General features: G+C 42.0%; 2 protein-coding genes across 3 annotated transcripts; both read right to left on the reverse strand.

The window, feature by feature from the left end:
• Positions 1-674: 674 nt before the first annotated feature.
• Positions 675-11,409, reverse strand: man2b1 (mannosidase, alpha, class 2B, member 1). Its single transcript, XM_072384618.1, has 23 exons — positions 11,276-11,409; positions 10,969-11,071; positions 9,019-9,192; positions 8,756-8,949; positions 7,991-8,123; positions 7,759-7,904; positions 7,420-7,619; positions 7,198-7,318; positions 6,654-6,732; positions 6,279-6,388; positions 6,031-6,138; positions 5,744-5,860; positions 4,891-5,073; positions 4,508-4,605; positions 4,260-4,380; positions 3,922-4,040; positions 3,687-3,788; positions 3,474-3,561; positions 3,200-3,280; positions 2,522-2,746; positions 2,090-2,239; positions 1,885-1,987; positions 675-812 (listed from the first exon to the last, which is right to left on the reverse strand). Exons 1-23 carry the CDS (start codon positions 11,387-11,389, stop codon positions 709-711), a joined length of 2,973 nt encoding a protein of 990 aa, XP_072240719.1. The 5' UTR covers positions 11,390-11,409; the 3' UTR covers positions 675-708.
• Positions 11,410-12,831: 1,422 nt separating this feature from the next.
• LOC140305664 (E3 ubiquitin/ISG15 ligase TRIM25-like) lies at positions 12,832-23,815 on the reverse strand. 2 transcript variants are annotated; one of them, XM_072384619.1, is made up of 9 exons: positions 23,089-23,815; positions 21,548-21,643; positions 19,962-20,042; positions 19,492-19,644; positions 18,520-18,679; positions 18,260-18,298; positions 17,222-17,281; positions 16,339-16,416; positions 12,832-14,965 (listed from the first exon to the last, which is right to left on the reverse strand). In XM_072384619.1, the coding sequence occupies exons 1-9, from the start codon at positions 23,686-23,688 to the stop codon at positions 14,412-14,414; spliced, it is 1,821 nt and encodes a 606-aa protein (XP_072240720.1). In that variant the 5' UTR covers positions 23,689-23,815; the 3' UTR covers positions 12,832-14,411. The 2 variants fall into 2 exon arrangements, with proteins under 2 accessions (XP_072240720.1, XP_072240721.1); XM_072384620.1 differs by lacking the exon at positions 18,260-18,298.
• Positions 23,816-24,426: the final 611 nt, after the last annotated feature.

The raw sequence follows: 24,426 nt of genomic DNA on the forward strand, positions 1-24,426 counted from the left end.
AAATTATGGGAACGTCACGGAAGTAATGAAGTAAAATCAGTTTTATTATCAGATGCTGGTTGTACAAAAGAAAGTCATTTTCAAAGTATTTACACTTATTGCACAGATCAGTCAGTCGGCACAATTTGGCAGCAGTTTGCAGAGGAAAAAAAAACAGTTTGTAAATGTGCAACTTTCAGGGTCCAAGACAGTTTAGACGAGACCTTTTCCTCAAGTGACCATACAGGCTTTGTGCGGCTTGGATGTGCAGAAAAACAAATACTTTCAATTCTGAACGCTGTTCAAGAGTGTTTGGTGGCAATTGGCTCTGCCGCTGTGTTGAATATTGATTTAAAAAAAAAAAAAAAATGCATGCTTCAAATGAGAACTGTGGGAAGACATCCGGTGACACCAAGTAGAAAAGTTTTAAAAAGAAAACTCTTAAGATTAAACTGGCTTCTTTGTAAAGGAAGAACCAAACCTCTTTATACGTTTAAAAGAAATCTCTGTCCAGTTTCAGGCCATAGCTTTGATTAAATGATGTAAACTGAGCGGTGACGTCAGTTCCTGGGTTCATACTAGACACAAGCAGTGTGCAAATTGTCATTTTTGATCAATTCATTTATCTTAAAACATTTTTTAACTTATGGTCAAGCAGCTCTTGGCTGTCGGCTGAGACTAATTCATCCGTAGTCTTTTTGTTAAAAATCTGAAGCATGAGGGTTTTGGTTATTTAAAGCTGACCCTGATTAAGAAAGTTCGGATCTCCATTGGTCTCAAGGCCACTTCCCACACAGAGGGGTCTTCAAACGTCTTCAGCAGCGGCTTCTCTTCTGAAAAACACATACAGCGAATTGAAATCACAGTCCACGTGCACATCATTGCTACAAATGTCCATAAATGGTCTGGTTTGTTTGCATCCAAACCATACAGCACTCATAAAGACCCCCTCCCAAAAGATACAAACATAATAGCAAGAAGAACGACAACGTGAGTCTCATAAAACCATTAAATACCCTCTAGATTATGATAAAGCTGTTAAATGTTAAATGGTGCTAAAATTAAAGGAGAAATATAGATAAATGAATATTATATGGTTAACTACATGTACTCAGAAACAAAGACTCTATCAAACAGACCTGTCAACTAACAGCTGACAGGAATATGTCTTGTTGGGTATAACACTGCAGCCGCCTGTCTTTAGTGGCAGCTGTGTTGTGGGGTGAGCAGCTTGTCTTTATGTTGCTTGTTTGTGTGATCGTATTAATGTCTTGCTCGTTATTAAGCTGCTTACAAGACATATCGGAAGCAAACTCACCCATCAAAACTATGGCTTAGGACTTTTGCTTTGAGTCACCACCCTCATTCTTTCAATGTGTTTTCTGCTATGCCACCAGGGCAGATAGCACTGTGCTGGCCAAGGTTTGTTGCTGCAGATATTTTCACATAGGCAGTGCACGCTTGTGCTTTTATTATCCCGTGACATGCCACCAGAGCTCCCTGGGTCTGGCTGACCGGGACAACGCGAGGCAAACTCCTCTTTCCCTCACTCTGTGTTCACCACAAAACGCAATACTGACGCTATTCCAGCCATTTATCCGGGAGACACTGAGTACGAGAAAGCAGATTGGTAAGATTTCTTTTTTCTAGATGTTTTTTTTTTCCCCCTCTCTGGTCGACTCTGGTTTGCAATGACTGCAGCTTGACCAAAACCAAACTTTTGCACTTAAACATGTTATTCTAGCCCAAAATAGATCTCACAACCTGACTATAACACCCAGATAATGCTGTTTTTCAGGGACACCTCAACACGACGAACCGAATCTGTGTTCATATGTTACACCAGCCCAGATTTTTTTCAGTATGTTTACAGCTAATTTAATGACGAGTGGAGGTGTGTTGAACCTTTTTGAGGGGTCCATTCAAAACGTCTCATCTCATCCTTCCACTGATTGGCTGACAGGTTTAGCTCAGACATGCCCAGAACATCCAGAGTGGAAAACAGCTTCTGCACAGACCGAAAAGAGAGTGATAGAGCTGGTTTATTATCGCTTCACCACTGCTCTTCATATTAACCGTCCTTTAAAAAGTGTGTTTTTGAATCTCCAACCTGGAGGTTCACAGTGACAGGTTGTGAGTTCAGTCTGCTCTCCCAGCTCTGGAACTGATGCTCCAGTCGCAGCAGCACCAAGTCTTTATCCCACTGACTGAGTGTCAGGAGGTGGACAGCAGGGGGCAGCGCAGCCTGAAGCCCTGAGAACTAAAAGCAGACAGAAAATCAACTTTGTGTAATCCCAGTCCTGCAGGTCAGCTTAATTTTTGATCTGCTGGAGGACTATCACATACATTTAATGGTACATTTTGGTCAGATTCTCAGTATATGTTGACAAATTACTGACTCTGAAAACACTTTTGTGCAATTATAGTAAAAGGCAAAACAGCTCAGCTCCTTTGAGAAGTTATGACTACCAGCAAAATGTAGCCTGGTTAAGTGTATAGAAACTGTAAAATCCCTTCATCATTCTCTCCTGTCCCCACTAACCTCCAGCCGAGTGTTTGGGTTCAGATCTCCATCAGTAAATGACAGCAGCGGCTGGAGGACAACCTCTTGGGCCAGGGGGCGGTGTGTGTCAGCGGCACTGGCTGGACGATCAAGGGAGAGCAGGAGGCGGCCGCGGACCACCAGCCCCTCTGGGTAGATGCAAGAAGACTCGTTGAGAGGTTCACCAACACCACGGACATCATCGTACAACAGCCGGCGGTGGAGCTGAGGGGGAGTGAGAAAAAAGTTCAGCGTATGTGTACTGAGAGAAATAAAATAAGAGTGACCAAAGTGTGCTTGGGTCATGCTGTTCAGTGTGATCAAGGATTAAGAACTGGAAATAGAAGATTGGCCCACAGTTTGCAGAACTAACAGTGATGGACTGAGTTATCTTATATTACTTTGTTGGTACTGGTCCTACAATATCATATCAATGTTGCTCCGTGACCATCATCACAACTGACTCAACAATAGCCACATTGTGAACTTTGTAACAAAGCAAAGTGCAAAAAAAGCAAAAAAAGTGCTTATCTGGCAGTGGGAGAAGGGGTGTTACTATTAGCAAAGCCGTGTCCACCATTCTGATTAAAGGACACACTGATGGTCTAACCATAACTGGTAATGTATGCACAATGTGTTCTATTGGCAGGAAAATGGTTCAGTATGTATATGTCTTACCATGATCTCCAGAGAACCATTCTGGATGCTGCCTCCTCCCTGAGAGCGATCTGTCACCACAGTGAGTTGGTCCAAATCGTCCTGAAGATGAACCACAAGGGCGAGGATGAAAATTGAGATGATGAGCAAATGATGGAAGACAAAGAGAAAATAAGCCAAAGTGTACTTTGAATGATGTATATATATATAATTACAAAGCTTTAATTTGAGTGATTTCTTTGCAAGAGAATACTTTCTAAGGGAAACTCAACAGTTTAGCGGAAAACAAGCACACCTTGATATAAGCACGAGAGTTGATGGGGTAGTAGTTTCCAGCAATAGGTTCTGACTGCTGCAGGTCCCAAGTAGGACGGAAGTCTTTCCTGTTGGAAACAAAACCAATGCGGTGATCTTCTAACAGTAGGTTTATACACCTCTTCAGTTAAACGCCAGGCTTGACTGTGTCTTTAAATTGTTCAAATAGATATCCAACAGCACTTTAGCGTACTTCCTCTGCAGCATTTCTCTGCCGTTGGAGTCGGTGTAGAAAAATTCAGAGGTTTTGACGCTGGTGTCCAGGCGAGTGATCACCTCCTTCCCCAGGCTGTCACTAATGGATGAAGAGAGTAGCTGTGAGATGATGTCATGCATTTTGAAATACAAAACCCATCAGAGCACTGGAGGAATCCACATACTGTGGCTTTTTATTCCCCATATAATATATGGGATGAGCTCGCACTCACTCTATTGGCAGAGGTCCGACGGTCCACTCCAGCTCCAGAGCTCTGCTGTCAGCATAGAGACGAACCACCTGAGACACCCAGGGAGCAAACCACTGCCTCACCTCCTGCACCACTGAGGTCTGGAGAGACAGGGAAGTATAATATCATAAGTATACTGCAAGTGTACAGCATTTAAAACATCAACCTACAATTCTTTAAATAACACTGAATAATATAAATGCCAAGATAAAACTATACGATGAACTTGTTATTTTCTCAGGGTTTTGAGTTTAAGAGAAACTGGAAGCAACGCAATCGAAGTGAAAGTGAACAAAGCAGAGAAGGTGCTCTCTCTCTACCTGAATGGTCTCTGTCTTGGCGATTCTGCTGATGATGAAAGGCGTGGAAGAGTTGGGTCTGAAGATGTAAGCTCCAGAGGGTTGTATACTCAAGCTGTTGTTACCGTCACTGGCGTTGTACCTGAATATTGTAACACACAAGCATAGGAATAACAGTGTCTTCGCTTAAACCCCCCCAAAAAAAATGATTGTGTTTTCATTTTCAGTTATTTAGAGTTTTAAGTTTCTGTTTTGTAGGAAACACTAACCAATAGAAATTCTGTGTGAGTTTGATGCTCTGTTTGGTTTCCAGGTTGCTGAGGCTGCTTAAGAGGCCGGTATCTGGGTCAAAGGTCACCCGCAGGAACTGGACATGGACACAAATCACTGTCAGAAGGGAATACAGATACATCTTCGGCCTTTTCACTTTCCAGTTTCTTTTTTGCCTTGGTGTAATGGTGAGTTTAGTGGTGAGTTTCTGACTGAGTTCAGTCAGAAAAATGAGCTGGAATGCCCCTTGAGGTCAGATTTCTGACTCAGAACGCCAAAGGAATCTCATCAACCCCAACTTTAAAACCCAACAAGGCTGCCCCGAGCATGAAACGTTCATTGCTGCTACTATCCCAGCATCAAAATGAGCATATGCTAAGACCTTGTTCTGGATCACTGTGGGGGCACCGTGTTGTCTGGAGGTTGGCGGGGGCCCATTCTGAAGCACGGACACAGAGTAGGTGCTATAGCCCAGCGGAGGAGCCTGAACCTGGAACACCAACTCGTTGACAGCAAAGCCTCGACTCCTCCTCACCTCCCGAGTGGCTCTGGACACTGGAACTACCTTCAACATGTAAACACAGAAAACTTATCATGTAGTTACATGCTTTTGTTTGATATTCATATCAGTCATCCTGTTTTTGTTTTTCATTTTTATTCAGAACCTGTGTGTAGTAATACTGTATATTACTACACATCAGTGGATGCATGAGAGGCAATGTAGGGTTCAGTGGGAAGCCAGGAATCAAACCACCGACCCTACAGTTGGCGAACAACCGCTCCTTTCCCTGAGCCGCTGGTACACTGCAGTGTACACACGGTACACTGGTCTGGGTCTTAAAGATGTCGTAATGCTTTGTGGGTTATCCCCGTTCTTTCCCATATTTCTTTTTGTGCATATGGAATGTTGAATTACAAAGTCAACACTGAAGGAAGTTTCTCTCTAAAAAAAAACGATGCCCTGAACTGCCTGAAAAACCCTTATTTGCAGACCAGTTTATTTCGCCTTTAATTAAGTATATTACCATCAAACATGTAGTTTTTTTCTAAAGAGTTAGTCGTTAAATTAAGAAATTTAAAATCAGAGTGACAGGAGGTACTGCAGCAATGTACAATAACAGTTTTCTGTTAAACACTGAAGCATGTAAACTTATTCTAAAAGATGCTCAAAGTAACACATATGAACCTGCAAACTAGCATACTACAGGCACTTTAATGCGGCTACACATACAGACCTTACAGTCCAATGATTTCCCTTTAGCATCTGTTACGGTGTATGCTGTTCCATTGACTGGCAGCCTCACAGGCAAAGTAACAGGCCGAGCAAGAGGGTTGTACACACTGACTGTGAACTGAGTGAGAGAAAAACACAGAGACAGAGAGACCGGTGAATATCAGTAAAGACTTAAATTCGACTGATACTGATTTAGTTTGTTTATTTTCACACAGAATGCATCCAAAGGTAGGGCTTTTAGAATTGAGTAGACATTAAGCATGATCAAATATGTGCATGTTGTGTCACCTTTTTGCTGGACTCAGTGAGAGGACACACACTGATGTTGAGGTTATCACAGAAGACTCGTTTAGCAGAGGAGCCACTGAGAGCAGCCAGACTGTTACTGACCAAAACCTAATGGGACATAAAAGTAATATAAAACAACCAAACAATTATTAGGCTGTTCCAAAAGTAAACGTGAAGAAATGCCCACTTTACTGCACAAGAAGTGAAAACTCATGACAGTGACATCACAGAGCAAGATAACATCTTACCTGACAATGTTGCCACCCGTTGGCTAGCCTCCGGGCGTAATCATTCGTCACATGTTGCTTTGCTGTGCCTGAAACTGCATCGTGATGTTGGGCCACAGCCATGGCTTTCCCTGGAAATGTGAAGCTTTAAGTTGACTGTCTGGATTTTATTTTCTGTGACATCCAGAGTTATAGTAATAACTTCAAAATCTAAATCTCCTGCATCGATTTCCTCACGGGAGACTCTATGTTTTAATAAAGGTGGACAGTCATTATCATGTAGCATTTGGACAATAATCTATTCTACGTGACGTGAATCAGTAGGAGGAGAACACACTGACCTCCCACCTCTGTGGTGAGACATCTTCAGTAAAGTAAAAGAAAGAAAAATCTCACTCAAAGTCTGGCTGTCACCCTCTCCAAAAGGTCCCTTCCTGGAAGCTGCACCGCCAAGGACCTCCAGCTGGTTACATGTCTGTAGAAATAATATGCAACGCGCTGATGGACAGCATAACAACGTGCCAACTGCATGAAATTAAAATGAAGCACTCATTATCGCGCATACTCAGTAGCAACATCCCAAACTAAACTCACAACAGGGAAAAACAGACGATCCTGAAATATCCGCCTCATGTTAGTATGAATGAAAGAATGGCCTCAAAAGTAATGCCGCTCATTAACAGTCAGTGTCGGGGGTAATTAAAAGCCACTTCATTTCATGTGTCGTTAAGCAAAATTGAACGCTCTTGCAAACAATTCTGCAATCATGCAACTTTACACGACTTCATCATTATACAAATAAACTTGGTTTGAGCTAAACACAGAGGACTCTTCTCAGCTTTTTCTATCAATTAGATACATCACAAACAGAGTTTTGCATGTGCGATAAGGATTTTGGCTTGTAAGACTTCATATGTGCAGTGATTCAATCTCAGACTACCTGCAAGTTGCTGTTGCTAATCCTCTCGTAACGCTTCAGCGCTGGTCGGCTTGTGAAGTAGCCGGTCCAGAAATCATGAGCAGCGTCTGCGTAGGGGAAGAAATCGTCTGTCTTCAAAGCCCTGGACAGAAAAGAGAATATAATTTGACCTCAAAATACACAAGACTGCTCTTTTATGCAGTCATTCTGGCTAAAAACGCTCGTGCAAGCAGATTTTCCTACCAGCTGAGGTTTGCTCGGTGCAGCTCCTGAAGGTAGCAGGACGGAGTAGAATAGAGGACATTGACTTCGCTGCCATTTGCCTGCTTGGCATTGACGTAGTGGATCAGCTTGTCCAGGTTCTTATACCACAGGTTGGCGTTCTCATACTGGAAGTCTGAGCCCATTGTCATGATGATGTGATTGGTTTTATACACTATAGCCTGAGGGAAGGGGGATATAAAGCTAATGAAAAACGTAACCAAACACATTAAATGGTCTGCTGTCAGTCGATTTTAGCAAATCTGTTAATAACGACAAAGGATTTTTATATTTTTATATATTGAGGAGTGTGTATTGAACCTGACTATTGGCGGCATACAGGAAGCGCTGCACCACATCATCAACATTATAGTCTTCTAGATCGGGGTCATCACTGATTGGCGGGTCATCGCAGAGCTGGTCCCAGCAAAATCCCGAAGGAGGGTTGTACCCATTGGGAAGGATTCCTGTCGGTAAGCGGGGCAAAAGTTAACAAGTCAGCTCACATGGTTTGCAGTGATCCAGCACAGAGAAATCCAGCGGGGCTATTTACCAGTGAAGAGGTCGGCCATTGGTGGCGTGAGGCTGTCGGAGGCTCTCCACAGCAGCTCCTGCTCCCTGTCCAGCATCCTGCGAGCTCGGTCCTGGTAGTCCAAACGGCCAAAGAAGAAGCCATCGTATCCCATCTGGAACAACACGCACGGGTTAGAGTGAAGAGCGGCTCGCTGGTTCCCTCCACGGTTTTTACATTTCACCCATCACATCTCATAATAATGCCCCATCTTACAAAATAAGCTAAAGCCAGCAGCGAGTTAACATCGAGAAGTTTTTCTCAGCATGAATTTGTCTTGCCACTAAGTCTTGTTATGAGGATTTAATCAGTAACTAAAAATGATTCATTACAAAAAATAAAAACAGAATTCCCTGTAGAGATGAAAGCCATGACCCATTTGATCAAATAAATACCTCAGTAAATAAACATATAAAATGATTATTTAACAGATAAATTATAAGCAATGAAATAAACTGTGAAATAAATAGAAATGACATAAATAGAAATATTAAGATTAGTTGATATTAGTTCATATGTTTCTTAAAACAAAGTTTCATCATTTAAAAACATCTCCTGAGATAAACAAAAAAATAACCTCTCCTTGAGTAAAAGCTGCTCTGTATTTATTCTTTTATTGCACTATATAATCTGATTTAAGCATTTATGTTATTTCTTTTGATTTCCACATTTATTAATCTTATAGACTTTAACTTATCTCATATTGATTCAAATTCTATTGTATGGATTTACTTCAAGCGAAGGTACCTGTGCAAAAATGGAGGCGTGTTCACGGGCATGACCAAAGGGGTCAATGTGCCAGGCAACGCGGGGGCGACCGCAGAGTCCAAAAGTCTCGTTAAGGAACCTCAGGCCCATGGTCATCTGGTCAATAACGGCACTGTAATGGGTGGCGGCCTCGTCGCTCATACACCAGCCGCCATTCACGAACTCTAAACGACCTGAAGGATGCAGGATGCAGATTAAACGCCGGCAGACGAAATGCAGCCGAACACAACGAGCTCACGTACCTTCATCAACCAGCTGTTTGACGGTCTGCTGCATGCTGGAGCTCTGCTGCTTCCACCAGCGGTGGAAGAAGGCCGTCTCCACGTAGATAAACCTCCTGTCTGGATTTTTCAACAACTGGTCCACCACAGAGTCCAAGATGTACTGAACACCAGCGTGTTGGATGTCATTACGATCTGCACACAGACAGAGGACAAAGGTGAGGTGCTCCTGTAACGCTGGGGTCACTTCAGGAAAGATCCGGTCTCTGCGTAGAAAATCTGTCGGTATTCATCATCTGTAAAGTGTCTGATTGGTGCTGACGCTTTTAGGGCAACAAAAGCATTAAGAAATGAATCTGAAACTTCTTTCGGCCATATCTCTCAGTTCCTAATGCTTATACACAGGCTCACTGTAAAAAAAGGTGATGAAATATAGCAGGTTGTCACACAATGGTAGTAAAGTCATAAAATGTCTCTTGCTTTCTCGTTAAGACAGCTGACAGACATACATGTCAGTAACTTAAAAAGGCTTTTTTTAAGGGGGTCATTTATTCTTTTTAAGGCCACGAAACAGCATTTTGGGAAAACAAGGTAGTTATCTCATCAGTGAAAGAACTGATCTAATGAAAGCTTGCTGAGCAATATCTTTGACACAGTAATCTGTCAGGCGCAATCTGCTGTGTTTCTTCAACTTCAGACTCAAATATTTCACAACAAAGTCGTTAGGGTGCACAGCATGTGGATAAAACCACCTGTACTAAAGTCGAGGGTTCGTCTCAGGAGCCAATAGGTCAAGGTGCGTAGAACCTCTGTGGAACGACTGATTCATTTCAGTTGGCAGATCAAGATTTGTATCAGCTGCAGCTTTACATCATATTCAGGTCAAACCCTGACACAAAATCCCAGCCCAAATTTTCAGTGACATATAAAGAAAGTGTAAACCTACATGAGAGGACCAACAGACACAAAACCACTTTGAAGCAGCAACAAAACACTGCTGATCACTCACAAGACGTTGAGCACTGTTGGGCAAGTATTTGGCAACCGAACAATCAATGATATCGATTAAATGGGATGAGATGATCGCCAGTAAAACTAAACTGAAAAAAAAGGCAAACATTTGAAAAACGCTGATGCTTTTTCCTGCAAACCCGTCTTACGGTGTGAAACCGTGCAGGCTTTTCTTTTTTGTCGTCTTTTTTTATTCCCCCTACTCTGCTCCTCTTCAGCCAGGCCTTCGTCATGTCTGCAGAACGTGGTTTCGCATCGTCTGGTTGAAAAATGCACAGACGTCGCAGGAAAAGACTTCATCCTGAAGGGCACTGATACAACCCGACACCATCCCAAGGCCTGGCTTTTGGACTTTTGCCTCAGAAAAGTCAAAGTTGCTGCTGACTAATATTAACATTTAAAGAATGTCTTTATCTACCATTGATTTATGACGGTTCTTGGGCAAGGTTTGCACCCTTACTCTTTACATAGTGAAATTCTTCTCCATCCTATGAGTGGTTCAATGATAGCACGCAGTTAAGAAGGAGATATTTGCAAATCCCTCAATAATTCATTGTCTTTAAACACTTCAATGATTTTTTTTGACAAACTGGAGATCCTCTACTCATCTCTGCTCCTCAAAGAGTCTGCCTTTAATAGATACTGCCTTTGCACTAACTCGTGACTAAAATAATCGGTTATTTGAATTGACATCATTACTTCTGCACCCTATTACAAGCCCTGTTGCCCTTATCCCACCTTTTTTTTTGTAAGGTATTACAAAAAATGTGTGTGAAACAAATAAAATTAAGCTGACCAGAAAAAAAAAAGAAAGAAAAACATTAAATCTCTAAGTAAATGTGAGAATCAACTGCTCTGGCAGTAACTAAGCTTACTATGTTTGGAAAGATCCTTTGAAATAAATGTGTACAGTACACTCTAATTACAGTGTGTGATTGTGGGATTAAGGTGTAGACTAACCTCCATAGAAGTACTGGTCCACAGTCTTGAGCCAGCCGACATCATCGTGTGTGTGAGGTACCAGGTGGACATTCAGCATGTTGGGCTTGGTCTCATGGCATGACTGTAAACACAAACACGTTCCCTCAACACAGATAGTTTATTACGCAGCACGATCACTGCACGACTGTGCTATTATACTGGTAGAACAAGCCTTTGCAGAAACAAACTCGCTTTCGGTTCTCTCTTTACCAGTACATCAGCTTCCTCAAACAAAGTGAAAGCATAAAACAAACCCTTAGACATTAAACGTGTGAAGGCAGCTAACCTGGTATCCGCAGGTCACGCTGTCTTTTCTCTCCTGGTTGAGAGGAAAACATAAAACTCCGCCGAGGAGAGTAAACAGGAGAGCACCCGTCAGATGCTGAGACCGGACCGCCATGTTGAAAAATAACCCGAAATCATATGACACCTCTGTATATATCAACTGGGGTCACGTGTATTAAAAATTCCACATGGATGTTCAAAGGGTGATGGTTAAATTTTACCCTCAGTTCAGACTATCAGGCAGCACTGAAGCAGTGACAAAGAGTATCTATGCAGTAAGATGGATCACTTCGAGGGAGGAAAATAAAACTGTCCTGCAAAATTTATTTTCTTAAAGGTACATTTTGGAGTTGGGGGATTTTTAATTTTTAGTTAACAAAATATAGTTATAAATATATTATAGCTGCACAAGGCTGCTTATTTAGGTAGGTTGTTTATCTTCTGATATCTTTTGTTTTTTTTAGTTCTGTCCAGATTGTCCACATTTTTTCTGTTTAATTTCATTCATTTTTGTCAGAACCATTTACTCACCATCATTTTATTTGTGTTATCATACTGCTTTTGGCAAGCGGTTAGGGCCTTTCTTTACTCAAAAAATGGCATGTTCCTGGTGTCACAGACACTTCAATATTAGTGCAAAATGTAATGAATGTGAAGATGTTTCAAACCTTCCTTTAAAATTTTTCCATGTTGACATAAATGCACATCATTTCTGCAGAAGTTAAGATCCGGTGATAATCAAGGCCACATAAGTTCTATGAACCAGCTGTCAGGCCAATAAAGGCCTAATTTCAGATAACTTTAAAGCAACTTGGTGTATCCATTTTTGAGTGCTGGTCAAGTAATTTCATAAATCATAAAATGTGGATTAAAAAAAAAAAAAGAACAAAAACAACTGACATCCCTAGGAAGCATCCACAATCACTACATACACATTTCTTGGACAATTCAGACCTCTACCGATAAGTTTATTTAGACTCACAGTGAAATTAACGTGACATTTTGAAAAAGAACTTAAAACAAACAAATCTTTCCAGACATTTGAAGAATGCAGTGACACAGCGAGGCACAAAGAGTTAACAGGTGGTCTAAGAATCTTAAATAGATCAGAACAGACAGTTCACTTAATGTTACAGTCCTCAGTTTGTGGAACAACAATGCACTTCCTGGCAGAAATAGCTTGTGGTCTTCATCACAGATGAAGAGATATGTATTTGATAACACCTTTTTATTTTTATCGTGTGCCTTTGGAGCCAAAATGTTTGATAAATTTCTTCAATTGTTTGGTTTAAAGGGATCATATGGTTCTTCATCAAGGTGATCAAACAAAATGATGCCATGATTGACAAAAGGCAGGAGCCACGGTCTGGTATCTGGTCAGTTGGAAGGCCTGATCAAAGGAGCATTGCCTTACAATCACTGTTTTAAGTGGATGATTGTTTCCAGAAGGCAGGACTCAAGAGTTCCCAGTGAAAGACGGTGGCAGTTAAAATCTTTTCCGATGTTTCCAAACATTCAAAATTAATGCACTCTTTTTTTTTTTTTTAAATGAATAGATATGAGATATTGATGGGATTGTATCTTGAGTGGATGTTACAGTGGACATTAGGCTGGATTTGGAGGCATGCAGAACATGCAAATACAGTACAGGCCAGTAAATGGATCTGATACACCTAACCGAAGCATGACAAGACAAAGTTGCAGTACTTTACATTTGTTTCAGGCACTTATACATTTGGAATTTTTTCTCTCAAACAGTAACACGAACAAAGGCCTCTGACGGCTCCAAATTCATCCTGCTGCCTGACAATGATTTTAAATATCCTTCCGGGAATAATTTAAGATTATCTTCAGCTACAGAAGAAACAAAGAGCCCTGCATCTGACGGTCTGAGACTCACACAGGGCCCAACATCGAGAAGTCAGTATGGACTACAGAAGGAGACTGAAGACACAGACAGGCTGAGATCTACAGAAGGAATGTTGATCATGGCGTCCTAAAAAGCACTGAGGTGAAGGGTAATCACACAAACATGTAATGGATTAATTAAAGATGAGGACCTACGTTAAAGGAACCCGTTTGAATGATTGGAATTGCACGTATTTGCCTTCTTGTACAGTGACTATGAAGCCACATACAGCAGCTGACTAGTTTAGCTTAGCAAAGAAATAACCAGTTTAATCCAAAATAAGAATTATTTCTTTAATTTGTGGTATTCTACCTTCATAAAGTACATATTACTTAAAAAAAACTAAAAGGATACAACAGATATGATAGAAAAGAGGAGAGGTTCTGGCTTTTCATCCCTCTAATTTAGAAGCTGAGGTCATTTTTGCAGGTTTATGATAAAAACCTGTGAAAGGCATCGCATGTCAGGGTGACTCATGTGGAAGAAAACATTTGAAATTCACTCCAATTCATTTCTGATGAATCTATACTGATTAGTGTAGTTGTGTTGCTGATATGTGTCACAATAAGGATTCTAACTTCTTTGCTCAGAGAATCTGTTGGGTTTTTCACCGTGGACACTTTTACACATCACAACTGACAAGAGAACAAGTGTGAAGAATGACGATCAACAACAGGCTAAGCTATTGGTCAGTTCTCCACTGGCAAAATAATTCCATCATCAACTTTCATATCACTGCTCTCATCCAATAATATGTTTGGTTAATTCCTCTGAGCCAATAAGCCTTCTGTCATTGTGACTTTCACACTGTCTGATGTGCTACCCTCCACCTCTCAACTTCCTCCCTCACTTTGCTCTCTTGGGTTCATTAGTCAATATACTTTGGTTTTGAAGTTAAAATCTTTGCTTCAATCCATCTCTCCTTTTTAAAATATCTTTAGAAGCCTCAGCACTGCTGGGCAGCTGTAGCGTGCTCTGTGTTGCTCAATCTGAGAAAGATCCCAAAGAAACTTTTAGTCAAAGGGAATAAAAACAACAAGATACAGACACTCATGGTAGAAACAATGCAAAAAGATGTTAGGCAATAGAATCGTTTGCTTCCTGGGACGTTTCCCTCTTGTCATAATGTCTCTACACTCTCTTCAGTTAGTCACATCCATCAGTAGAGTTAACTGTTTGGTCCTGAAGAAGCTAAATTAAGGATCCTGGAAAAGGGGGAAAGGCATAGTTAGGTTCTGTTAACACTGCCTCCCTCGTGAGGGCATATAAGCAGAGTGGAGTCCAGGTCCAGACGGAAAGCCGGGTACAACGGCTGAATGAACTGGCAACGAAAAGTGTGCAGGAGCACCATTGTGTCCGACACACTGTAGAACGACAAGGCCCCTTTTTGGCGCTCGAGGAACACGCCGATCCTGGGGCAGGGCGGGGCAGCCACCGTGGTCTTACGGTTATCATGCCATGCAGCATATCCAGCATGTGTGCACCTCAACCGCCAAGAGTTGTCATTGCGCCCAAGCAGGCAGGGCTTTCCGCCACCTTTCCGTCCGATTCCTCGATAGGTGACGCCGATGTCGACCCAGCCTCCGCCCCTCCACTCCACTTCCCAGTAGCTGGCACCGCCAAACTGGCCTTCCTTGCATAGCACCTGTGCCACTGAATCAAAGCGATGGGGGTGAGGGGGGTGGGACTGCGGATCCTCACCACAATGGGCGCCCTGAGGCCCTTCCAAGAGAACCAGAGTAGGGTGCGCTGTATCGGGGTCCAGTGATAGACGACATGAAACTGAAAGGAAGGAAACAGACAGCAAAGTGAGGTTCAGAGGCAACAATTGAGACTTTTAAAACTCCAAACTAAACAATAATGATGCTTAACAAAAGAGAGGAGCCTGAGCCACAGCTGCCCCAAAAGTTGGGGAATGCACACCCCAAAAAGCAGGGTGAGTCAATATGTTTTCTATTGTTTTATAGGTAAAAGAAAAAACTCAGCAAAATTCTTATTTTCTTATCATCATTGGTCCAGATACCGGTGTATAAATACCTTAAGTTTACCTAAAAGGTTTACGCTTATCATTCTCAACCCGGTGATCCCTGGCGCACGTGCCCAGTATATTATAAATGTAACAAAAACCCTCTATATGAAAGTACAATAGATAAGTTGAAGCCGGTCCAATATACCTCATGCAACAGAAACAACAGTTATGGCTCCAAGTCACAGTTCACTTGCCCAGTGACCAAGGATCAAGCATAACTACAGCTGTACTGTGCGTATGTGATTAACTGAGCAATTCAGCCGGTGTAGTACTACATACAATGAAGAAATATTTGTCAACAATACGTTACTGGAATCAATGGGATGAGTTTTTATCTAAAATGTCAAAGAATTGTCTGAAAATTCAATTGGCTCCTCCTTGCTGTCAGTCAGCTACATTTTTCCAGATGCCAAGTCGACCAGTATTTCAGATGACATTTTAGTACAGAGGAGGTAAATGACCCGTACGACCTTTGTCCTCCTCCACATGAAATACTAATGCCTAACAAGATGGTGGTATGCTGTCATCTTGTCAGCTGGCACAGGTAGAGGCACTGGTCTTCATGATGAACCAGAATGTCATAAATACATTATGACTGCCATCCATCATTGATGGCAGTCTAGACTGGGCTCTCCGATTTCCCCGCAAGATTCTTATTATCTGGTGAATCAAATCATGGAGAGAAGAAACGGAGCGGGATTAAGAGGAAAGGCAGTAAAAAAGAGAGTGGCATGCAGGAAGAGGGAGTGGCACAGCGATGAACACTGTTGTCTCACAGGAAGGGTGGTGCTTCTTGTTCAACTCTTAGGGGTTTTTCCTGTGAAGTTGGCATGTTTTCACTGTTCTTATGTTCACTGTTCAGCTTTCCTTCCACATTCCAAAGCAATTCTACATGATGTAGTGGTGACCTGACCTGGTTAAACTCTGCCTCTCACCCCCATGACAGCTGGGATGAACTCCAGCCCACTGCAGCCCTGAACAGACTTAACGGGTACAGACAATAGATGGATGATAGAGAACGGGGGGAGTGGAAGGAGGACAGGCCAGATAAGAAGAAAGAAATAGCTACTAGATGGCCAGTAAATACTTGAGGGTAGTTTGTTCGAACAGAAGATAAAATACCCACATCTGAGGAAAGCTGTCCTCATCCTCTGATCAGCTGGCTGCAGGGACAAAGTGGACAGAGGGAACAAGACTGGCACTGCTGTTAGGGGATGGATGACAAAAAACAGAGACAAGATGGAACTGAAACAATGTCATGAAAAAAATACGCACAACTCTACATGGATATGGATATTTGTAAGGGGCTGAAACGCAGTGAGAAGGGAATTAAAGATGAGGAGTCATAAAGCACCACAAAAACTTTCCAAGGAATACAAGTAAAGTACCAATAAAGGCTTTTTACCCCAAGTATCTTTAAATGCAAAGAGCAAATAAAGTGTTATGAAGAGAGGACATTGAAAACACGTTTACATGCACTGCAGTAGCTTAGTTAGCGTAAACTTCCTGCTTGCATGCTGCTGACCCTCCAGTGCAGCAAACGAAAGCGGTGGAAATAAGACACAGACAGGAGAGCCTAACTGGGCACTTTAAATAAATCCATCCGGTTAATTCAGACATAATTTATAAATAAACCCTTCCAGTAGTACTGCATCTGTCAGCGTAAAGTTTTAATACTAAAAACCATTGACACTATGAGTAGTGTGTATCATCTGAAGCCATTCAAGAGCCAACTATAAATAACTGTCTGTCTGTCGGCACCTACGTGAAAAGTGACCTCTGCTATTCTTCAAGTCAGATCCATAGGGTCAGTAGCTGTTCGCCACAGTGACTTCAGTGTTACAAACAACCAGATTCTGCTAAGTTAAAGAGTTTCCTTCATATTGTAGTTTTGATGATGAGATTTAAGGTTTGACCACTGTGCTAACAAAAAGCAACGAGCCAAAACCACCTGCAGTGACGTTAATGTACCAAGCTGTTTCCAGCTCATCTTATGTGGCTCCACTTACCCCGACTAGAGTGTTGCATGTGCTGAGGTTTGCAGTTCTCTGCGCCAGGATTCTGGACACCTACCAAATACAACAGAATAAATGGAATATTTTGGAAACTGCTCTGTGTTTACGCTTTGGAGACAAACAGTTGAGCAACAAAAATAGATTCTAGTGTCTATTCCCTTGGTCCCACTGGTAAAAAAGTCAGTAGGGTCCAGTCTGTCTATTTTCATTAGAAATAAGCCTCAAAATACACATAAAACACAAAAAAGACAAATGCATAGAATTCTCTCTTAGGTTTTGCCAAAGCTACTGTAACACTCAAGCTAAACCTAACGACTTCTACAAGTTCCAAAAATGACCAACGTCATATCAAATATCCAGTATGTAACATTTACAGCGATCTGTTGGCAGATATGGAATTTAACATACATGTTTACGGTTGTAGTTTTTAGCAGTAGTAGGTAGTTTTCCCTACATACCTTGAAGTGGTGGTTGAGGTGAGAGCATTAAGTTGGTTGCAAGTTGCAATGTCCCCACTAGATGTCACTAAATACTGGACAGAGCTGCTTTAAGCAGAAAGAGCAATAGAGCTGCAAATAGCTGCAGAACAAAGCAATCTGGCACCAGCGGAATGAATTCTCTACCATCATATCTACAGGTCAGGTCCACTATTTCACCATTTTATCATGTAAACATTTGCGAATAAGTAACAAAATCAAAGTGCAGTTGACGCGATAATGGACCTGTAGCAAGTTTTGGAGACATTTGGCCATAAAGAAAAGCATGTAACACATCAATATTTGGCCTAAAGACAACTCCAGGGGAAGTGTAAGAGATGTTACAATCAATTCTGTTGGAACTAAACTGAACATATCAGGACGAGTAGAACTGGAGAAAAGCCAGAGTGTGTCGTATCAGACAACGCCCCGTCCTCCGCAACATCAATAATTAACTCTCCGCTGTCCCTCGCAGTGTTAGATGTCATGTAAAACCACAGACATGACTCTTGCAGACTGTGCGTGTGCATCTGTGGATTGTGTTACTGATGCTTACCTTTTACACACTCTCTACCAGGGACGCAGTTGTCATGAACTGGAATAGAAATATAATCAAGGTGTGAAACTGAGCGCAGGAGCAGTTTGTGTAAGAGTGTAAGTACACTGAATTTTCAACATAAATCTATCTTATCCAGCTGAACTTTAACAACATTACATCGATACACATGCTGCGCTAGAAACTGACACAAGGAGTATTTGCATGTTTGAGTACTCATGATTTGGGTTGCTCTTCTGCCTGTGGGTCATTTGGTGTACCTGCACGGCTGATCTTGTCAACCTCTTCCCTGCAGACTTCTTCTATGCGACTGCGGAGGTGACACAGGGCTCTTCTAGCACCACTGAAGGCCTCAGTGGGCAGGCCAGAGGCTCTGGAGTGCTGATCAGCGGTGAGAGGGACGCAGAGAAGTGGAGCCGCCTAAGCCAGTAAAAACAGAGAGTGGAAAATACATCACAGCTTCGGCCTGCCCTCCCTGCCTTCTTAATCCCTTGTACAATTGAATTTGAAAACAGCACTTAGGCAAGCACTGTCCTTTTCCACTGCTGACTCATCGTTTCCTCTCATCCATCCTCCATCTAAGTTACATGCCAATATCTCTGGGTCTTTGTTAGCGTGCACTCTGGTGAGTACATATGACTCCCAGGATGCATTAATGGTAGATTAGCTAATGTGTTACTTGTCTTTTGAGAGAGGAAAGTTCTCATGAGAGGCTAAATGTGATACATACAGCTCCCTTTAAATAGAACTGCTATGACAAAAAAAAAATAGAAAAACATCATAAAAAAGAACATCTGTTAAAGAATAAGAAAACTAATGAAATATTAAAAAGAATAACTAGAATAACAAATAAGCTACATCAAATCAAGAGGAAACGTAACGTGTAATAAATGCTTTGTGTTTTTTACGGTTGATAAAAATAACAACATTTTTCTGTTCTTTATTGTTTTTTGTCATTTAGTCTCATTTGAATCCTTTTCCAAACAGCTTTGGGTCTCTCCACCTCCAGGAAAGTTTCATCATCATGGCTCTTGCATCTCTGTTGCACTGAACCTCCCACCGATGTCACTGATCAATTATTTCCTCAAGTCTATGTAGCAAGCCCTAATTGGCTCTGTCAGCCACAGGCTTTCCCGTCTTCCTGAAATTAACTTCATCATGGTTTTTATTTCATTTTTTTTTTAAAACAACTTGAGCTGATTCCTCATATTGTCCCTTTTTTCCTTCCTCACCTGTAAGAAATGGGCGCTGTCTTCAGTTTGCAGCAGCTGGCTGATCTCCTCGTCTCTCCTCCTCAGCTCCAGGAGGTCTTTCTCCAGCAGCTCCGTGTCTCGTTCGCCTCGCCCCACCGCCACTCGCTCCTTTGCTTCTAGCATCGCCCGAACCTGTGACACACAGGAAGAAAGGGCTACCAAGTATGCCTCGCAACCCTTAAAGTATGGCTGTGCCAACCGATGCTTGTCATTTTCATTGTGGTAATTAATTTTAGTGTACTATGCAACTTTATACATTTAAACACACACAAAAGAATAATAATTTTGTCAGACCATGTTAACTCCTTTTAAGGCCATTATAGCAGTTAATTGAAGCTTTCCAATTTCTACAAGTGCTGTGTAGTTTAAGAGGCTTGTTCCTATCAATATTATCACTACTAAATAAATTGAAAGTATCACAGCTACTACTCCCAGATCCTGCCCCTCACCTCAGCTTTAGTTTTCTCAAGGCGGAGCGACATGTCAGCAAACAGAGCTTCACTGTCCTCCAGAACTGCGGATGCCGACACCTGAAACACCACAAACACAACAATTAAATCATCTGCTAGGCTTTTCCTTTCTGGAAAAAAAAAAAAGAAGAAAGTTCAAGCCTAAATGGCAACCCTAACAACCTTCAGCTGATATCGGATCCAACAGGTTAAAATGAGCTCTCACTGCTCACAAATGTTCTGCTCTGTCATTTTATTAGACTTGAAAAGGTTTATTTCGGTCACACAACATGGCGACAAGATTAACCACATCAGTTCGTGTTCAAAGAAACTAATCAATGAAAATACCATTCATATAATCAGATGGTATGAGGCAGGCAGATATTTTGAGACACAACATTTATAATTCAATTGAATCAATCAATAAATTCAGCCCAACTAACAGGTTTGATGTCAGTCTTATATTTAAATATTATATATTTTTATGAGCTAGTGATTCTCCTAAACGTTAGAGCAGTTGCGCGCTGGATGAAAGAAAGGGGATGATGATGAGGAGACAGCGTGGAGAAGGTTTTCCTGGAAGACTCAACGAACCATAGAGACATCGGAACATAAATGAGTTTGGCTCTATAAATCTGATACGATAACTCTTCTGAGGCAGGATGCTTGTGTGTGTGAACCATGTACGTGTTGTGCACAGTCAGCTGTGTAAACATCAGATCTGACCTTCCTGTTTCATACCTCAATCAGCCTATAACTTCCCTTAATAAAAAAAACATATTCTGCCCATCTTTCACAAGCCGACACAGTTTTGACTCCAGTCCACCGCTCTATTCCTCAGGGTCTCCCTCTTTTGGCATCTGTATGCTATCATGACATGAGAAAGTATACAGTAAATTGCCTGAAAGCTCAGACCAGCCAGCGACTGAAAGAAAAACACTCAAATGCTTGCATTTCCCTCATCTTCAGTTCCACCATGGACAGCTGGTAGAATACGGAACCCTCTTCTATGTACTATCTCTCCTGGTGTTATGGGTTTAACGGCAAAAGTTGTTCAAACATGCACTGTAGAACCCTGTAGAGAATTCCACGTCATAATTCTTCTGTCACATATCGACTCCATAACGACTCTGGACTTCATTGTTACTCCATTCCTCTGTGTTCTGTGTAAGCTTTTAGCAGCTAACATCATGATCTGCTGCTAAATGAGCAACATTTCACAACTGTTTCTTTATGTAATGGTAGCTATAGTAGTGGACTTCTGGTGCATTCATTGTCAAACAGGAAATTGGAATTTCTGTTTTCGTTTGGTAAAAAACATTAAACAGTGCAACTGATGTTTAGATGTCCTGTTGATAGCAAGCAAGAGCAAAAGAGTTTCAACATCCACAAACTAGTCAGTCACTAGACATAAAACACAGCTGTTTTAGCTTTTGGGGCTCTCTGCTTTATATAAATAATCACTTAGTTCTTGGAAACTCTCCACCGCTGATTACACAGTATGTTCACAGAAGCACTGAATTAGCAAGAACAACACCGGTCACCATGACTGTGTGTGACTGTGTGTGTGTGTGTGTGTGTGTGACCTTGAGGGACTCCAAGTTTTGCTGAAACTCTTCCAGCTCTCTTTCTCCGGTCCGTATCCTCCCCTGGATCATCCTCTGAGACTCCTGGAGCTGCAGCTGACAGACAGATAGACAAACAGAGACACTATTAATACACTCATGTCAAATAGAAAGTAAAGTACAAGGTTTTACATATTAAGGCACATATGAGATATTTTTAATATTAAATAACCATCTGCTCCTTACCAGCTGTTAAAATGAGGTAAACTCATCCTCAGATGAACACAAACACATTTTTTCAGGTGAGTTTTCCAACACTAAAGACACTGGGAACAAACGATTCTACTGCACTGTGCAAAATTCTTGAACAATTCCTCATTTCTTTATATAGAGCCAGGAAATGGGAAATATATAAAGCTGATTATCTGAAACATTTGTAAACAGAAATAGAACTACAGCATACAGGCAGAAACAGCATTTGCACATTTCTAATAAGCTTGAAAGTCAATATTTGGTCTGAGCAGCTTTATTCTTCAACACAGCCTGAACCCTGTTAGATAAGCTTTCTTGTCATTTGTTTAAATAGTCTTCAGGAAAAGTTCCCAAGGCTTCTTGAAGGACATCCCAGAGCTCTTGTTTGGATGTTGGCTGCTGTTTGTTCAATTTTCTGTCAAGATGATCCCACACTGCTTCAGTAATGTTGAGGTCCGGGCTCTGGGGAGGATTCATCCCTCCATAAAACCTGTTGGCACCGACTTTCAGTCCACTTCTCGTGTCATTTGGCATACATCAGCCTTTTTGTCTCTATTCCACTTCCTTAAGAACAGCTTCTTGACAGCCCCCCTTCCATGGAGACCATTTCTGAAGAGACTCCAGCAAACAGTAGGTGGATCCACTTAAAGTCCAGATGTCCAAACCTCTCAGATTGTGCCGGGTGCTTGCAGGATTTTTCTCATTTCATAAGAACATCACTTTGAGACACTATTCAGCTGTAGATATATATATATATATTGTCCTGCTACTTATTTTGTCCTTCATTTGTCCTGTTTCCTCTGTTTTTGAGAACACACAACGCTGAGCTATGCCACTTTATTGGCTAAGAGCTCTTTGGGAAAAACGTTGTTGGTGCAAAAATACTATTTTTTTTGCCTGTCAAACTTTGTTCTCTTAGGCATTTTTCATAGATGTAACAAAATAAATGGGAACAAATTATGCATCTTTTTGACAGGCAACAAAATCACATGAGATAATCATTTGAAATGAGTTCTTTGAAAGTCGTCTGTAATGTGTAGACACAACACTGGTTCATCCTTTGAGTTTAAAGTGTTTTTTATGTTTGAAAGTCATCGTTAAGTAGCATAACAACAAAAGATCAAGTAAGGACTGAAAACAAGAAATAAAATCTGCCTTTATCTAAAGACAAACTTTATGAGACATTCAGAGCTTTTGCCCAAAACGAGATTAAAGGAGAGTTTTGGCATCAAAGAAAACAATGGGGAGGTTGCTCAATACTTTTGCACCACAGTGCAAACTGATGGATTATCTTGTATCTCACCCAGTACCTGTCTCTTGGCTCTCTGTGCGTCCATATTGCGGACTTCCTCCTGGTCAGCCTCGCACAGCAGGCAGTCTCCGCTCCATTCGACCGCGGCCTCTGCGTCGGAGCCGCTCCCCGCGGGCTCCAGACCCAGGCGGTGCTGGACGCACAGCTTCTCCGCCAGACGCTCCACCGCGGCCACCAGTTTGTGCCGTCTCAAAGTGCCGACCTCACGGTGCGGCAGGACGTGGAGGTCACAGAAAGACGCCAGGCACACCAGGCACGACTTGTCCGCCCTCAGCTTGCCCTCCGCCGGGCAGAAGTCGCACGGCACTTCTCCAACTCCTCCCAAGTAGAGCTCCGGCGCCCTGACCATCTCGCTCAGCTTGAGTTTGTCCACGACCTCGGCGAGCACCGTGTTCCTCCGCAGCACCGGCCGGGGGCTGAAAGTCTCCCGGCACTGAGGGCAACTGAACTGGCCCGACTCTGCCTGGTCCCAGTAGTTGTTGACGCACACCATGCAGTAGGTGTGTCCGCATGGGATGGACACCGGGTCTCTCAGGATCTCGAGGCAGATGGGACACCTGAACTGACTCTCAGTCACAGAGATGTTAGCCTGAGCCATCTCGGTGGGATCCCCTGTGTTGTCGGGTAGCCTCTGAGCTGCGTGCTGATTCCGCTCCTCCAGATGAGAAAAGCTATCCCTTACTCCCAGAATGTTGTTATGAAGGGGAGAGGTAGGTATACAGAAATAGTTCTTCCGCAATGTCATACAGCCAATTATGGAGGGATGTTTCTGTGCCCTCCATTTTGTCTTGAAGGCAGGTATGCCTATAAAAGCTCAGATCGCAAAAATAGAAGACCAACACATATTATCACCTCCTATGTGTTATTTCATATCTCATAGCAAATAGAATGACTGAAGTAATACAGGTAAAAGCGATAAACCCGTTGTTTGAATGTTTGACTTGCTGTAGCCTTCAGTTAATGTGACTGCAGTAATATTTCATAGACAAAACAGTGACAACAACAACAAAAATGATGTTGTGTTTTTCATAGATGCTCCAAAATGAGGACACATTTACAGAGCTAAAATATGAAGCATGTGGTGTTTTTAATAACAGATCACCGGCAACTGACAGGTTGTGCATTTTTTGGTCGTGTTGACTTTTTCTGAGAGAGAGAACAACAAGACGTGTAAAACATTGTTGAAAACAGTTCTGTTTGATCAATTTTTTTTTAGCCAATGCTGACCAAAACATGGTTCATAAAAACATGGTTCAAATAAGTGAAGGATGCTGAAAGTGGATCAGTACCTTGTGAGAGCACACAGAGAAAGCCACAGAAAGTTTACATCGCCCTC

The sequence above is a fragment of the Leuresthes tenuis genome, unplaced genomic scaffold (genome assembly GCF_036924035.1).
Source record: "Leuresthes tenuis unplaced genomic scaffold, fLeuTen1.0.hap1 SCAF_4, whole genome shotgun sequence".
Lineage (NCBI taxonomy): Eukaryota > Metazoa > Chordata > Actinopteri > Atheriniformes > Atherinopsidae > Leuresthes > Leuresthes tenuis.

Bases quoted from the DNA above. Each gene is read 5' to 3' on its own strand.
- LOC140305664 (XM_072384619.1), bottom strand. From the start codon at position 23,688: ATGGCTCAGGCTAACATCTCTGTGACTGAGAGTCAGTTCAGGTGTCCC. The intron at 20,043-21,547 runs GTCACACACACA...GTGGTGTTTCAG, and splicing joins AAAACTTGGAGTCCCTCAAG to GTGTCGGCATCCGCAGTTCT. The intron at 18,299-18,519 runs GTACACCAAATG...TTTCTATTCCAG, and splicing joins TGACAAGATCAGCCGTGCAG to TTCATGACAACTGCGTCCCT.
- man2b1 (XM_072384618.1), bottom strand. From the start codon at position 11,389: ATGGCGGTCCGGTCTCAGCATCTGACGGGTGCTCTCCTGTTTACTCTC. The intron at 6,139-6,278 runs GTAAGATGTTAT...ATGTCCCATTAG, and splicing joins ACGGGTGGCAACATTGTCAG to GTTTTGGTCAGTAACAGTCT. The intron at 4,041-4,259 runs GTAGAGAGAGAG...CTGTCTCTCCAG, and splicing joins CCAAGACAGAGACCATTCAG to ACCTCAGTGGTGCAGGAGGT.